The sequence below is a fragment of the Bubalus kerabau genome, chromosome 1 (assembly GCF_029407905.1).
Source record: "Bubalus kerabau isolate K-KA32 ecotype Philippines breed swamp buffalo chromosome 1, PCC_UOA_SB_1v2, whole genome shotgun sequence".
Classification (NCBI taxonomy): Eukaryota; Metazoa; Chordata; class Mammalia; order Artiodactyla; family Bovidae; genus Bubalus; species Bubalus kerabau.
Window position 1 is genome coordinate 11,328,468 of NC_073624.1, and position 15,506 is coordinate 11,343,973.

Consider the following 15,506-nt stretch of genomic DNA (forward strand, 5'->3'; position numbering starts at 1 on the left):
CTTTTCTAAATAAATAGCAGTGCATGCCTCAGTCTGTGGTACTCCGGACGCCGGGGTATGTGTGGACGCACTGGGCATTTCAGCTTCTTCCTAGAGACGCGACTCCTTCTCTTGGTGGTGGAGGCACAGTTAAGGGTGGGAGGCTGCAGAGTCCACCTGAAGGGATTCTGCAGCAGCAGACACTCCACAGGCAGGCATCGTGGAAGGCAGGGCACAAGGGTGAGCCAGGGGGCAGGATAACTCAGCTCCAGAGCCCCCACACCCACTGTCCAGGGTCTGCATTCACTGCCGGAGCTCAGTTTTCACTCTTTACCATGAGGGGTAGGGCTGGGACGGTCTGGGGACATATCTGTTGAGAGACGTGGGCTCCTAATTCTTGCCAACTGCCGCTTTGATGATGCTCTGATTGGGACGGGATGTTCTCCTTCACTCTGATTGAATCCAATTCCAGCCTGATTGAACTTGCTCTTCCTGGGCTTCCTGCCAGCTGCTGGCACCTCCCCTACCTTCCCCGGGTAAAAGGGGCCCGGCTGCCCGCTGACCACGTGGAGGGAGGCCTCAGCTCCTGCTGTTGGGGAGGGGCCTGGAGAGAGGCCCCAGCCCTCCCACCCACCACTCCTCTCCGGCTTGTGGGCTCGCTGCCTGGAGTCACTTCACAGAGCGCCCCCTCCCAAGACTGCAACTCCAGGCCCCCTTGACCATCCTTCCACCCCACCTCCCACCCTTGGGAGCTCTGTTCCTTGTGCAGCAGGCTTGGGGTGTAGGGGACTGAGTAGCTACGGTCTTCCTCCTCCTGGAGCCGTGAGCTGACCCAGTCATGTATGGTGACATCTGCTCTTCAGAGTGGAAGCTTGCCATCCATACCCGAGACCTCTGGGAACCACACAGACATCCCCAGGAGATGAGGAAATAAGTTTTCCTGGGGGTGAGGTGAGCGAGGAGAAGCAGCATGGCCAGGTCCTCAAGGGTTTTAGGGCACATGGAGGGATGGGGTTCCCCCTCCAGGCCTCACGCCATAGGGGACTTGCAGGACGGAAGCACCTGGCTCTCTTCATCTCCTTTCTGATATCTCACACTGCTGGGTCAGTCATGGGGCATCTGTCTGAAGGCAGGGGCACGTCCTGTGCCCGCAGTGGCTGATGGCACAGATGTGGTAGAGAGCCCACTCTGGGTGTGCGGTTTGCACAGCTCCCAGTGGTGCATGCGGAAGGTCTGTTGGTGCCATGGCTTGGGCTCGAGGCCTTGTGATGACCGGTGTAGCCAGTCCTCATCACCTATGGACTCTGCGTCTGTAGACCTGTCTCCTCTCTAAGCCTTGTTAGTCATGCCATCCATGGTGAGACTGTGGTCACTGCAGACATGTGGAAAGGCGGGATCTGGGGTCATGGTCCCGGCCGAGGTCAGACAAGGGGCTTCTACCTCCTGGGTGCAGCTCATACTGCAAACGAGGGCCTTTTTACAGCCCATCTGATGCCATGTCTCCCGCATTTCGTGCTTTTTGTTGTGATTTTTCTGATTAAATGTCCTCTAAGCACGAAGCTGCTATGCGGTCTATGACCCTATGTGCTTGAGGGCTGGGAGGTGCCTCCAGGGAATGTTCAAGTGTCTGACAAGCTCCATCCAGGCCTGAGTTATAAGCTGTGGGCTGAGAGTGTGGTGTGAACGAACCAACACTATGCCTTAAACAAGGTGCCTTCACGTAGATGCACATAACAACAACTTGTGTCCTGATGACAAGGCTGTGCCCAGAGGCTCACAGGAACCTAACCCAGTATTTCCCCCGAAGAACAGAGGTGAGTGTTCACGAATTCAGTGTTGGACCAACCCTGCTGGGAGTTGTGAGCATCACCTCCACTCCAGCTGCAAGGCAGCTTGTCTGGCGCTTCTGCTTCTTCTTGACGTGGGTCTTAACTGTGGCTGGTGGTCAGGGCTGTTTCCATGTCACAATGTGCCCATTGCACCCTCAGGCCCTCTGCCTTATCTCCCGGCGGAATAAGAGCTGGGCGCCCACCCTCTAAGAGACCCCAGGCCCCTTGTCACCTGAAGACATACGTCTTCTCTGTTTGCAACAACTTAAAACCACAAAGTGACCAGAATCCACGGTCCAGTGACTTTCACTCTATTGCAACTTCTAGTGCAGTTTCCAGAATCTTGTGGTTGCGGTCACTGTTCTAATGGGCGGGAGGCGAGATTTCTGGAGGTTCTGAGACTTATGAGGATCAACAGGTTACGAACGTGGAAGCATTTTGAAAAGATCCACAAGATGGATAGCTACATGGATCCATCTGGCCTCAGCAGGAATAGGTTTCCAGACAAAGGATGCCCAACCCTCCAGTGACCAAAATCTCTGACTTCCACGTTTAAAATGGAGGCTTTCCAGAGTTGCTTTCCTGCCTTCCTGAGCAGGAGACCCCAAGCGCCCTGAGCCCTTCCTTCATGACTGCAGGGAGGAATATACCAGGATGAGTCACCCTGCTGGGCTCTGAAAGGACAATATCCTTAACTGATGGACTCAGGGTCCCAGCCACCAGCTCCAAACACTTCGAGATGGCAGAGCTGCATGGGTGGTGGAGGGTCTGTTCTCCCTCAAGGGCTGTTACATTTACCAGCTGCCGGCCTCCAGCTCAGGACTGCCTGAGGTCCTCAGGGCAGGGGTTCTCCAGCTTCCTCCAGGACCCTTGGTCCTTGGTCTGGCCCCCCATCTGCCCATAGGTGGCCTCTCCCTGCTGCATCTTGGCCATAATTTGGAGTCATGGGATTAACCAGGCTGATGGGCTTGGAGATGGTGGAGCGTGGGGGATGGGAGCAGAGGTCGTGGGTCCACATGTGGGGGTTAAATCCTGATCCTCCAGGCCCCACCTGTGAGAACTGGGGAAGTTTCCACATATAAAGCTCACTTTTCTTCCCTGTGGAGTGGACATGTGCTCTGCATCAGCTCTCGGGGCAGCGTTGGCAGCACGTGAGCAGATCCACCAAGGACGCCAAGCCTGAAGCCTGCAAACAAACTCCTCACAGTGGACACCGACCCAAGAAGGGGCTTCGCGGTGAGCTCCTGGACATTTCCAAGCACTCCAGGAGGCTGGCCATGGGGTGAGCGGGCATATGGTTGTGATTTGGGGGGAGTGGTGGGGGAACTAGCACATTGCTATCCTGACTGGTTGAGACGGGGTCACTGCCACACAGGCTCAGTCAATAACAGTCTGGTTCTGGGCTTCTCTTTGGGCAGCCAATCCTCTGGATGAGCCAGGAAGGGGAGCTGCTCTCCTGCAGACACTCCGCGTCCAGGCAAAGTGAGTGTCTGGGGCCCAGGAAGCTTGGGAGGTGCAGCAGTGTTGGGGGGCTGGGGTGGGGAGGGGTCTGGGGACACCGATCGAGGCCTGAGCTCCCAGGAGGAGAGTGGATCTGGGTTCCAGAATCCCATGGGCCTGGGCTGAGACCCATCCTTTAAGGCCAGTCTGCCTGCCCCTAGCACTGCCGCCAGCCGACTCCACTTTGACCTCTGGGGAGGAGTGCCCCTCGGGGGGCCGAGCACGACCAGGCAGACCCCTGCTCGAGGGGGCTTCAAGGTCGACGCCTCAGCCTCCGCTGCAGATTTTTGGGGGGACTTCACTGCTCAGACCTGCTCCTAATCTCTGGGGGGAGGACGTGGAGCCACCTTTACCCAGGTTGAGAAGTTGGCACATCACAGGCCCAGCTCACTCAACGTTCGTCTGCGGGCAGTGACGGGGAGATGGGACAGGGCCTCGTGCAGACACTGACCAGCGAGGGGACCCCTCCAAGCCACACGGCTCTTCAGGGGCCCTTCCCTCGTCCCTGGAAGCAGAGAGCAGCATGTCTAACCTGGGATGGCCCCGCTCAGTTGTCCAGCTCCTACAGCACCGAGCAAACAGCGACCCCGGTAGGAACAGCATTGCCGCAGGGATGGCGCCGCTGCTGAGCGCCTGCTGCCCGCCAAGGAGCTGACGTAAACGGCCACGCACCGCCGTCACGGTGACCGAGGGGCTGGGGTCACGGTCCCTGCTTTGTCAGCTAGGTGAGCGACATTAAGAACCTCCTGCCTCCAGGAAGGCCAGCACCGGAGCAGCCGCATTTCTGCCCTGAGAGGTGATGAGTTTGACTTTTCCAACCCTCTCCCTGACGACCCCCTCTAAACAGGCCATTTTCTTGTGTTGGACACAAAAATGGAAGCCCTTCCACCCTCCAGGCAGCTGATGGGGGCACCCAATGTCCTGTGCTTTGCTGTCACACTGACGGAGGGTGCTGGACCCTCCACTGTGTGGCCAGTGTGACGGGGCCTCTGATGGCCCTCCTGCTGGGGAGGGGTGAGGTCAGGATGGACCCTGTCCCTTCCCCACTTCCAGGGCCGACCCTGACACTCCTGTGGGGCCTTGGACTGTGGCAGGAGAGGGGGGACGTCCTCCTCCTTGGCCGACTCTTCCCGATACACACATCCCCAGAGACGGAGGAAAGGCTGTGAAGCAGTGGCCCCTCCCCCAGGTGGTGCAGGAGCAGAGAGTCACGGGAGCCTTCAGGGGTGGCCTTGGCGTGGCTGGCTTAGGCTTGGAAAGAACAAACGGAGCCTAGATGTCCAGTGGGGCTGTGGGGCAGGGGTGACTGCCCAGGGCTCCTAGGGCCCCCCACCTGCTGCCTCGACCGCTTTTTAACTTCATCTGTACCAAGGCTGAAACTAGGAGGGCTTCGTATTGGAGCTGGGCAGAAAAAGTTGAAGGAAAACGTGCTCGGTCTCCTCTGTCCTCCTGTAATCGGGAACTTTAAACAGCTGAGTGCTCTTCCTTTCCGAGGGGGACACAGACGGGGCAGCCCAGGCTGCGATCAGAGCCAAGGAGAAGGGGAATCTCGGTCTGTTTGGTTTATTTGCATTTTAGCTCGAACTCCTGGCCCAGTCAGCACGGGTAAAGAGGGCCTGAGTCCTCACCACCAGTGATCCTAGACGGAGGCTGGACAGATGGCCCAGGTGCCCATCTGCTAGGCTGCTACGAGGGCCAGAGTAGACGGCCCACGAATCTTCCTCCAATTCCTCTGCCAAACCAAGGGGCCCAGATGCCCCCGAGGTCCCTGGAGAAGCATCCTGCCCACCTGGACAGTCCAGCCTGGTGTGGGCAGGGCTGGCAGCAGACAGATGGGCCTGGGTACCTCTCACTGCAGCCCAAACCAGGGGGGCTCCTCCCTGTGCCTCTGACCTCTGTCCAGCCAGGCCAAGGACATTCACTTTAAGGCTCCCGGGCTGGCCCATGTCCCAGATTCATCAGAGCCAGAAGAATAGAGCCAGGAAGAGCAGAAAGAGTAAAATGAGGTAAATGGAAAAGTCGAGACCTTCTTGCTTGGTCCTGCTTACCCGCTAAGGACACCGAGAACCAAGTTAAGAACAAAGAATGAACCTATGATGATTAATGTGACAAAATAGATCCAGGGCCAGTCCCTTCCCACGGCATCATTGACCTGGAAGAACGGGGTCAGAGTTAGTGTAGCTCCGGGAGCAGCCGAGCACGGCCCGCCACCCCGGGCCCGGTGCCACCGGACGGCTCTGGGACCGGGGCCTCCAGGTCACCAGAGGCCAAGCGGCCTGCCCAGCCAGCGGTCCGCACGTGCGGCTGAAGCGAGACAGTTTCTGTTCTCCTGGGCCTGGTGACGGGTACACGGGGCCTGGGGCCTTGCTCAGCTGCGTCGTGACGAGGAGACAGAAACACTCAGCTTACCCGCTCAACACACCAAGAACCAGATTTAGAACGAAGAAGGATCCGAAGATGACCAGACTGACAAAATACACCCAGGGTAACTCGTAGCCCATAGCGTCCTGCATCTGGAAAGACCAAGGATAGTGAGGAGAGAGAGAAGCAGGAGTGAGTTCACAGCAAGGAGGCAGGGAGGCCAGTAGGGAGGAGCAGAGGCCAGGAGGGAGGAGCAGAGATTGGGGGAAACCACTGTCGCCCAGCGCCACCTTGACTCTAACACCCTGTGACCTTGACCTAAGCGGGAAGGACCGTGGCGGCTCTGCCTCGGGGCGGGTGGGGACCTTGCCCAGCTGTCTCTGCCCTTTTATTTTCGGGGGAACAGAATTTCCTTCCAATATTTTCTGTTCACTCGTCTAAGAAGCTGGGTCACCTCCAAAGTGCTTTCTTCCCTAAGAGATGGTTTCTGCTCACTTGGGTTTATACGGTCACTGCGGCCTGGCCTCAGCTCTCGCAGACAAGCTGGGGTGGAGGCTTTGGGGTCACATGGGGAGACGCCTTCCTCAGGGAGTGACCCAGGGGACTGGATGGATGAGTGCTGATGACCACACTGTGTCACTGGCTTCAGAGGCCACGGGCCGGGAGGACGGTGGTTCGGGGTTGGTGCTCAGGGAGCAGCTCTGGCAAACATGAGCCAACGGAGACCCCGTGGGAGGTCCACATCCCTGGGTTTCCAAAATCCCTCAGGGCATAGGCTTCCTGAATGACCTGCATCTGTGGTTTTGCAGGTGAGGCCCAGGGCCAGCAGTGTCGCCCTCCCTGGGGACCTGGGGACTAGTTTGGAGCCTCACCCCTTGGCCCTGCACCCACACTGGGGGCGCCTGACGTCCCAGGTTCTCATAAGCCCCGGGTGCATCTGATGTGTCTTAGGCTTGAGACCCGCTGGTCCACAGCCCAGCCTTCAAAGCAATGGCAGGACAGAGGCTGTGACTCTCTGCACCCCCTCGCACCCCCACCTTAGCTCTGGGCCCCCTGCTCTGGGGCGGCCTGAAGTAGGGCAGTGCGGGAGCAGGAGACGGATGGCTTCAGTCAGTCCGTGCGGAGCTATTCAGGAGAGAAGAATAAATAAAGCCATATTTTAAAGAATGACCCAGATTGCTGACACCCTTACTTAGAGGTGAAAAAGGACAGGTCTGCTCAGACTCTGAAGCCAGCTGTTCCCTGAGCCCCTGTCGGGTGGGTGTGCAGAGAGGCCCTCCTGGGTCCAACATCTGCAGCCCCTCAGCCGGGACCTCACCAGTAACCAGGTTTTGCTGAAACACACGCCTCCTCTCCTCCCACATCTAATTCCTGGAGGGAACCATACCTCGAACCTTCAAATCCAACATCACGTTTCCCCCGGAAGAAAACATAGGAGGACTGTTGACTCCAGCCCCATCTTCTGGGGGCCTCTCTCCACCCCAGCTGACTCCAGGGGACCTTTTGGGTCTGGTGCCCTATCCAAGGCCTTGTGGTCCCCAAGGGCTGGGCAGTTTGGGGAGCATGGGAGGCTGTCACCTGCCATCGCAGGCAGGAGGTGCAGCCTTTAAAATCATAGCGCATTATGGGGATTGTTATCAGAGGGCGGGGTTAGCTCTGCCCTGAAAGCCAATGCCCAGAGTGGTGGCCAGATGAAACCCTGACCCGTGTCACCTTGTCTGTGGGACATGGGGTCCACCCACAGGTCACTGGGGGAGCAGCAAGTCAGAGGACCGTCTCACCTGACCCCTCCTGCCCCTCTGTGCCTGCTCAGGCACTAGGAAGGCCCAGATGGTGTGGATCTGCCACAGGCCCACCACTCCCAGAGACCGACAAAACCAGCTTCTCCAGGACTCGGCCGGGACCCCCACTGAGTGGGGCGTGGAGTGGAGGCCTGTGGACCTTGCTGTCCCAGGTGGGCCTCTGGTGCTTGGTGAGATCACAGGGGGCTGGGCTGGTTCTTGGATGTGTGGGGAGCCCAGAGCACGGTTCTGTCCAGTCTCTAAACTGGTGCAAAGCTGGCTTTTCCTTCTCTCTTGCTCCCCACTCAGTGAAACTGACGGGCCAGCGAAACCCTGCCTCCTCCAGGAAGCCCTCCCTGCTCTCGCTGGGTCCTGCGTGGGAGCCACATTTCTGTGTCCACGTCTCTCCAATTAGACCCAAACTCCTCGAGCGCAGGCCTGGGGGCCCTGTAAATGCTCACTAAATGTGTGTTCAATTGAATTACTGAGTAATAAGAACTTGCCTAATGCCAGTGAAATGAATAAAACAAAACCTAATAAGTAAACAAATTACAGCTTTGAGAGATGAGAATTCCCTTCTTAATATGTTTATAAACCAGGAGTTTATTGTTTAGGTAACAGATTCTCTGTTTAAAGCTGCGTGGGTGCTGAGCAGTAATGCCCTACCTAGGGTAGACTCAGGGTTCAGGGCTGGGCGTACCAGGGACCCTGACACCTTCTCTATCTGATCCCTGTTAGAGCCAGGTGCCGTATCTGGGTGATGAAGACTCTTATCCACTTTTCACCCTGAGCGGCTCTCTGGTCATTGGTAGAGCTCAGCTCCCCAGCTCTGCTCGCTGGACACCTACCTGCTTGGAGGGAAAAGGCCTTCCTCATAAACCAGGGATATTTCAGCATCGCCGAGGCCAGAGATCAGTGGCCATGGTGCGTACATATATGTGTGTGCACGTGCACTCGTGTGTGTATGTATATATATGCGTGTGCGTATGTGTATGCATGTGCGAGTGTGTATCTATGGGTATATGTGTGCATGTGTGTGCATATATGTGTGTGTGTATGCATGCACATGCATGTGTATGTGCGTGCATGTATGTGTGTCAGTGCATGTGTGTGAGGAATGTCCTCCCAGCATGTCCACATGTGTGAGTGTGGAGCTGAAAACTGACTTATGCAAAGTTAAAACCTTACGCTTTCATTCCTGCTGGAGCCAAACTGAGGCAGAAGCTCCCAAAGACACATCTTTCCTTTTTGTGATTTCTCATGAGGAAGTCCTTTTAATTTTAGTTTTAAGCTGAATCTTTAATTCTTAAAAATCAGCGGAAGAATTGGTCAGGGAGAAACCAACTGGGGAAAACAGGAGGTGTCAGGAAGTGGAGGGGGGATGAGTGCTGGTGGAGGAGGTGAGGCCAGGACACAGGCCAGATGGCTGTCCTGTGTCACACGGGAAGCAGAGTCTGGGGGCCCGGGCAGAGGGCCTCATGGGCAGAGGTCAACAGAATCCCCTTCATGGACAGTTGCTGAGGTGCTGAGAGTCCTCAAGTGCAAGGTGTCCAAAATCCTGCTCGGAGCCCTGCTTGGGGCTCAGGGGACGCTCATGCCTCCCTGCAGATGCCCTGTGCCCTGCCCTCCATAGACACAGGGCGTGGGGACCTCCGGGAGCTCCTGCAGGTGCTGGGGCTGGGCCCTCAGTGTCTGTCCCTTGGCTGGTCCTCGGCGTCTGTCCACCAGCTGGACCCTTGGAGTCTGTCACCTGGCTGGACCCTCAGCATCTGTCCCCCGGCCGACCCTTGGCGTCTGTCCCCCGGCTGCACTGGGTGGGGGAGCGGGCCCCTCCCTGCTTAGAGGGCTCCATGTTTTATAGGAAAGCAAAGAGGGGTGTGAGAGTCTGTGGGTGTTGGAGAAGGAGCCTGAGGAGAGGAAGGAGGAGCAACCAGAGAGAGTACAGAAGCAGAGAGTGAGCAGGCAGGCAGGCGCTCTGGGCTAGGAGGGGCCTCCCTCAAAATACCTACCAGGAGGTTCCCTTTCGCCTTCAGGGGTGTGTGTGTGTGTATGTGCACACACATGCACATGTGTGCCCGCACACACACACACACATGCACACATAGCTCAGTCACTTAGGAAGGTGCTGGGAAGGTCAGGGGAAGGCTGTCCCATGGGCTGGGGACTGTCCCCACCTCTGACACTGCCATGCCCTGCCCAAGCTCATCACCACCTCCCCGCACTGGAGGGGGAAGAGGGGGAAGGCACAACACAGCTGTTGAAAATTGCTGGTTGCTGGGCGAGCTCCTCTCAACCCCCACTCTGGCTGTCACTGCGACAGCACCTCCTTGGACCACATCTGGCTGGGGGGGTGGGAAGCAGGAGGGAGGGATGAACGAGGATCACAAAAATACATCAGGCCATCAGCAAAGTAAATTATACCTATTCCCCCACCCCCACCCACCCACCCACTGCCGTCCTGCCCTCAATTTGATGCCATGAGAGGTGTTTCCATGGCAACGTAGGGCCTGGGTTTGGAGCTCGTATGGTGAGGCCCCCGAGCCCAGTCCCACACGACCACGTGTCCTGCGATGCCCGTTGGCAGAGGACGTCTCTGTCTTTGGCTGGCCAGAGGGACCCACCCAAGGTAGAAGGACTTCTTAGGGCCACTTCTGAATTCTATCTGCTTTGCTAAAAGAAATTATACTTTCTGAATTCTATCTGCTTTGCTAAAAGAAATTAAACTTGCCCGGATAGAGTAAGCTCATCTCCCTTTGTCTCACAAATTATTCAAAACCAAGTTCTTACTGAGTATGGGCCTGGGACATGAGTGCCAATGTTCATCTCAGTTGGAGGGAGAGGCGATGAGACCTGTGTCTTTCTGAGAGTGAAGCTGCATGACCGCTCTACCGCTCCCGCAGCACCGCCCTTGTTCGTGCAGTCTAGCTGGTTTCCCTGCCCTGAGTTGGATGTAATTGTGTCTGAATCCTCAGGACTCCAGGCACCCCCTATCAAGCAGGGAACACTGAATATCACTGGTGGGGTTCCAGGCACACAGGCAAGCTTAAACTGGTTCTATGAAGAGAGGCACACGTTTCACGGCAGTGCAGGGTCTCAGTCTGCCCCCAGAAACTGGGAGAAAAGGGCTTCTGAATTGTTGAAAACAGTTTAGCGGTCACAATGCCCACAGTGTGCAGAGCATCTCTGAGAGGTTCCAGAACTCCTCCTCCTGGTTGGGGCGGAGGTGGACACCTCTCCTGGCTCTGGTTCTTCCCAGTCTGGCAGCCTGGCATCCCTCCCTCCCCGAACAGCCTCTTAGACTGTTTTCAGGGCAGCCAAATCCACTTGATTATTTGCAAAACTCTGGGCGCGATGGTTTTCTCAAGCCTGACAACAAGCATTTTCTGCCCAAACACTGGAGTGCAGCGCTAGGCTCTGGCAAGTCAGTTCTCACGTAGAAGTAAGAGATCCTACAAAGAATGACATTTTCTGTTTTTTTTTTTTTTTTTACAAATAATGGACTTGACTGCCAGAATGAAGACAGATCAAATATGGTGTGTTTGCCTGTGGGGCAGGCTGCACGAAAACCTGCCCCTCGACAGCTCGGACGCTGGCAAAGTCGTGTTGGCTGCTGGCTGATAAAAGGGCATCTTTAAGGTAAAAGGAGATCTACTGCTGATTGGTTGGCACTTGAGAAGTGGCATTTCTGAATACGCATCACATGACCAGCAGAGCATTCTGTCAGGAGTGAAGAGGCTGGCTATGCGTTTGTCTAATGGACTATCTGATATAACGAGGGAAGATCAACATGAGAAGTAAAACACAATAGAATGCTGCGATGCTGCACAATTCAATAAAAATGCTTTCCTCTTTGAAGACCAGGCCTGAGTTTTCTCTTTAGCCCTAGAAATTGAACGTGTGCCCTCCCGCTCCCTTGGGGACACGGGCAGGACACGCACGGGGCGGGAGAAGCCCTACAGGAGGACCCTTGTGTCGGGTCGGCCGTATCCCCAATGGGCTGTGTGCCCGTACTTCCCACTGTGGAGGACAAATGAGAGGTGACGCTTTTCTTGGGCTGGTGAGCAGAGAGAGGCTCATGGGGTTTGTTTCTCAGGCAAGACCTGGAAGAAATCAAGGTTCTCACTCCTCCCGGTGTGCGTGTGACTGCACGTCCCTGGAAGGCGGATGCTCCCCGCCCCACCCGCCCCGGCACGTACCCAGTAGAGGACATCGGTCCAGCCCTCCATGGTGATGCACTGGAACACAGTCAGCATGGCGAAGGCGAAGTTGTCGAAATTGGTGATGCCGTGCTTGGGCCCATCCCAGCCTGGTTTGCACACCGTGCCATTCTGGCACTGCCGCCCGTGACCTGTCTCCAGGGCACAGGGCGAGGGGTCGTCTTCTGCTGGGACATCTCAAGTGGCCAAGGGAAGAGATGAAGAAGCGGGGGTGGGGGAGAGGGATGGGCAGAGAAAGAAGAGAGAAGTTAGAAAATCAGTGGGTGGGATGGCAAAGAACCCAGCAGCGACAGCGCAGAGCACAGTCACAGCAGCGCCCCGTACACAAGCGAACACACACAGCCCTAGGTCTTCATTCAGGCTGTCGTCAATCCAGAAGGTCAGTGCTTTCAGCTGAGTGTTGTAAAACTGTATTTAACCTGTATTGACTTCAAAGACAGAGGCGAGGCTGCCCGTCAAACGGCCAAGAAAGACATGACTATGAGGCTACCACTCTGAGTAAAAGCATCCTGGAACGCAGAGGGGAGGCCTTAACTTCTGTTTTTCGTGCTCAAGTATCTGCAGACATTTCTGTGGGAATGCCAGAGTTTAGGGTGAGGGCATTGTGGGTTTTTTCAAAAAATTATTGGGTAGGCCAGAAAGATCGCTCAGGTTTTTCTGTAGGATATTGTGGAAATTTTTGGCCAACCCAACAATTTTTATTAGAGTATAGTTGCTTTACACTGCTATGTTAATTTCTGCTGTTCAGCAAAATGAATCAGCTATGCTGCTACTGCTAAGTCGCTTCAGTCGTGTCTGACTCTGTGCGACCCCATAGACAGCAGCCCACCAGGCTTCCCCGTCCCTGGGATTCTCCAGGCAAGAACATTGGAGTGGGCTGCCATTTCCTTCTCCAATCAGCCATAGGTATACATACATACCTTTTTGGGATTCCTTCCCATATACATCACCACAGAGCACTAAGTTCTCATTAGTTATCTATTATATACATAGTATTAATAGTGTACATGTCAATCATTCCCAATTTCCCAATTCATCCCACCTGCCCAGTATGTTTAAAAAAAATTTATTTATTTTTAACTGAAGGATAATTGCTTTAAAATATTGTATTGTTTTCTGCCATATATCAAGATGAATCAGCCATAGGCATACGTATGTCCCCTCCCTCTTGAACCTCCCTCCCACCGGCCACCCCATACCACCACTCTAAGTTGTCATAGAGCCCCAGTTTGAGCTCCCTGTGTCACACAGCAAATTCCCACAGGCCATCTATTTTACGTATGCTACTTTCATGCATTGGAGAAGGAAATGGCAACCCACTCCAGTGTTCTTGCCTGGAGAATCCCAGGGATGGGGGAGCCTGGTGGGCTGCTGTCTATGGGGTCGCACAGAGTCGGACACGACTGAAGTGACTTAGCAGCAGCAGTGTCTATGTTTACATGCTACTCTCTCCATTTGCCCTGCCCTCTCCTTCCTCCCCTGTATCCACAAGTCTGTCTCTATGTCGGCATTTCCACAGCTGCCCTGCAAATAGGTTCATCAGTACCATTTATAGATCCCATATAGACATATGTTAATATATGATATTTGTCTTCCTCTTTCTGACTTCACTCTGTAGAATAAGCTCTAGGTTCATCCACCTCATTAGAACTGACTCAAATGCATTCCATTTTATGGTTGAATAATATTCCATTGTATAAATGTACCACAGCTGCTTTATTTATTCATCTGTCGATGGACATCTAGATTTCTTCCATGATCTAGCTATTGTAAACAGTGCAGCAATGAACTTTGGGGTACATGTGTCTTTTTCAATTATAATTTTCTCAGGATCCCTCAGTATTGTTGATGGGAAGGTTCTTTCACGTAATTGGCCAGAGATCCTGCCCAGTGACACTTTCTGACTCTCCACAGGTCCATGCAGCATGTAACATGCTGCTTCACCAGGGGTGCAGGTCACTCTACAGCAGAGGATGCCTTCTTGATGAAGGACGGAGAACAAATTCTGAAGGCAAAAAGTAACCCCTACAGAGCATTATGCTTCCCTGGTGGCTCAGATGGTAAAGCGTCTGCCTGCAGTGCAGGAGACCCGGGTTTGATCCCTGGGTTGGGAAGATCCCCTGGAGAAGGAAATGGCAACCCACTCCAGTACTCTTGCCTGGAAAATTTCATGGACTGAGGAGCCTGGTAGGCTATAGTCCATGGGGTCGCAAAGACTTGGACACGACTGAGTGACTTCCCTTTCACTTTCACAGAGCATTATCCCAGCCCCTAGGAACAACACCACTGCAGTATTTTGCGTGGTCATGACACGTGGAATCTTGCCTCCTGCCCTTTTCTCCAGTGTCTTCAGGAGAGAAAAACCGTCTGGACCTCTACTCAGGACAGAGCGGCCATGGGGGATGGGAAGAATGCTCCCCCGTATGGAGCCCTCTTGGCGTTTCCAGGAAACAGCTTAACATCTCCCATGGCTGCAGGCTGTGCTCAGGCTAATTCCATGCTCTAGGAAGAGGTGCCAGGAAATCAGTGAGTTAGGCTATTTTTCATGCAGAGGTCACTGGTGGATTGAACTAGACTTGGCTGAGCTGAGAATTTCCATTTTGGTAAAATACTGAGAGTCTTGGTCCCAGTTGCGAGAGGTAACGGCATGGAATTTGCAGAACTCTGAGAAATTAAGGGCATCGTCTTGGGCTTGTAGAAAGAAACAGGGATAGACAGAACAGACCTTCGTTCTAGCAAACAACTCAAATGGCAGAGAGGATGTGCCCCCAGAGAGAAAGTTTGCTTGTCGTCCTTCATTCGGAGACTCCAGGCCACCAGGGTCCTCTCTGGTTTCTGGCAAATCCAAATAATTGGGGGTGAGGACTTCGATGTCGAGGCTATTGGCTGCTGGGCTGCTTCTCAGTCTGTGGCTTCATATTACAGCTTTTCACTCCCCAGAGGATGACAGCAGAGGAATACTAATCCTAAGTCTTCACTGAGGGTGACCCTTTGGGGTATGAATTGAGCTGTGCGGTTGGAGACACACGCTGGCCTGTGTCGTCTTGGCTTTTTGCCTTTCTCTCTCTTTTCAACAGCTTCATCGAAACATAATTTACATGCCGGACAAGTCATCAGTGAGCATGGACAGCTCAGTTATTTTTAGTAAATTTATAGAGCCATCCAGCCGTTACCACAAACCCATTTGGAAACGCTTCCACCACCCCAAATTTCCGAGCCCCGTCTGCAGTCAGCCCCCGGCAGTCACACCTGCCGTCTGTCTACGGATCTGCTTGCCTTGCAATTTCATGTGGAAGGAATCACACTAGGTGGCTTTGGGTCCATATTTTTTCACGAGGCATCATTGTTTCGTGGTCTGTTCCTTTCCACGGACGTACAGGTCACTGTGGGTTTATCCGCTCGCCCACCGATGGACAGCTGGCTGGCCAGCTTCCACAGGCTGGGGCCGCTGTGAGCAGAGCAGCTTCCTGGCTTGTTCCAGGCCTGGTGCTCCAGGTCAGGTGTGTGTGCAACGACCCAGGGGATCCCTGGTCCCTGAATCATATGGGGGACGACAGTCTGCACCATTTCTTACCCTGGGGTCTGGCCCCCAGGAGACCCCCTTCATGGAAAGGAACTTCGGTCTGTTTTGGTGACTTCTGAACTTTTGAAGTCTTTGCAAATTTGGATGTCAGGTTAAGTAATGGGAGGCTGTAAGAGGGTGGAACCTGAAAAGTGAGCCTCAGACCTAAGGAATGCATAAGAAAGTGGATGACAAGCACCTAGAAATTGAGAGTAAGTGAACCGGAAACCCAGGAACCAAACAGATCGTAAATTTTATTGGGTCCACTGGTCTAGTG

The 15,506-nt window shown here is 54.5% G+C and overlaps 1 protein-coding gene and 1 long non-coding RNA gene across 6 annotated transcripts in view; one reads left to right on the top strand and one right to left on the bottom strand.

The window, feature by feature from the left end:
- Nucleotides 1-15,506, bottom strand: part of CACNA1C (calcium voltage-gated channel subunit alpha1 C) — a 459,271-nt gene that overhangs the window by 106,579 nt on the left and 337,186 nt on the right. For 2 of the 3 annotated variants that reach the window (XM_055567698.1, XM_055567691.1), the window contains exons 7-8: nucleotides 11,647-11,843; nucleotides 5,718-5,821 (exon numbers count right to left, since the gene is read on the bottom strand). In XM_055567698.1, coding sequence (XP_055423673.1) covers nucleotides 5,718-5,821; nucleotides 11,647-11,843 — 301 coding nt within the window. Of the gene's footprint in view, nucleotides 1-5,356; nucleotides 5,461-5,717; nucleotides 5,822-11,646; nucleotides 11,844-15,506 lie in introns of all 3 variants that reach the window. The other variant, XM_055567708.1, reaches the window with a different exon arrangement.
- On the top strand, nucleotides 511-8,145 carry LOC129643341 (uncharacterized). Of its 3 annotated transcripts, none has more exons than XR_008710245.1 (6): nucleotides 511-930; nucleotides 1,704-1,793; nucleotides 2,915-3,090; nucleotides 3,227-3,290; nucleotides 7,414-7,623; nucleotides 7,760-8,145. It is a non-coding gene; the product is annotated as an uncharacterized LOC129643341 (long non-coding RNA). The 3 variants fall into 3 exon arrangements; XR_008710242.1 differs by having other exon boundaries at nucleotides 7,483-7,623; XR_008710246.1 differs by lacking the exons at nucleotides 7,414-7,623; nucleotides 7,760-8,145 and adding an exon at nucleotides 3,643-3,771.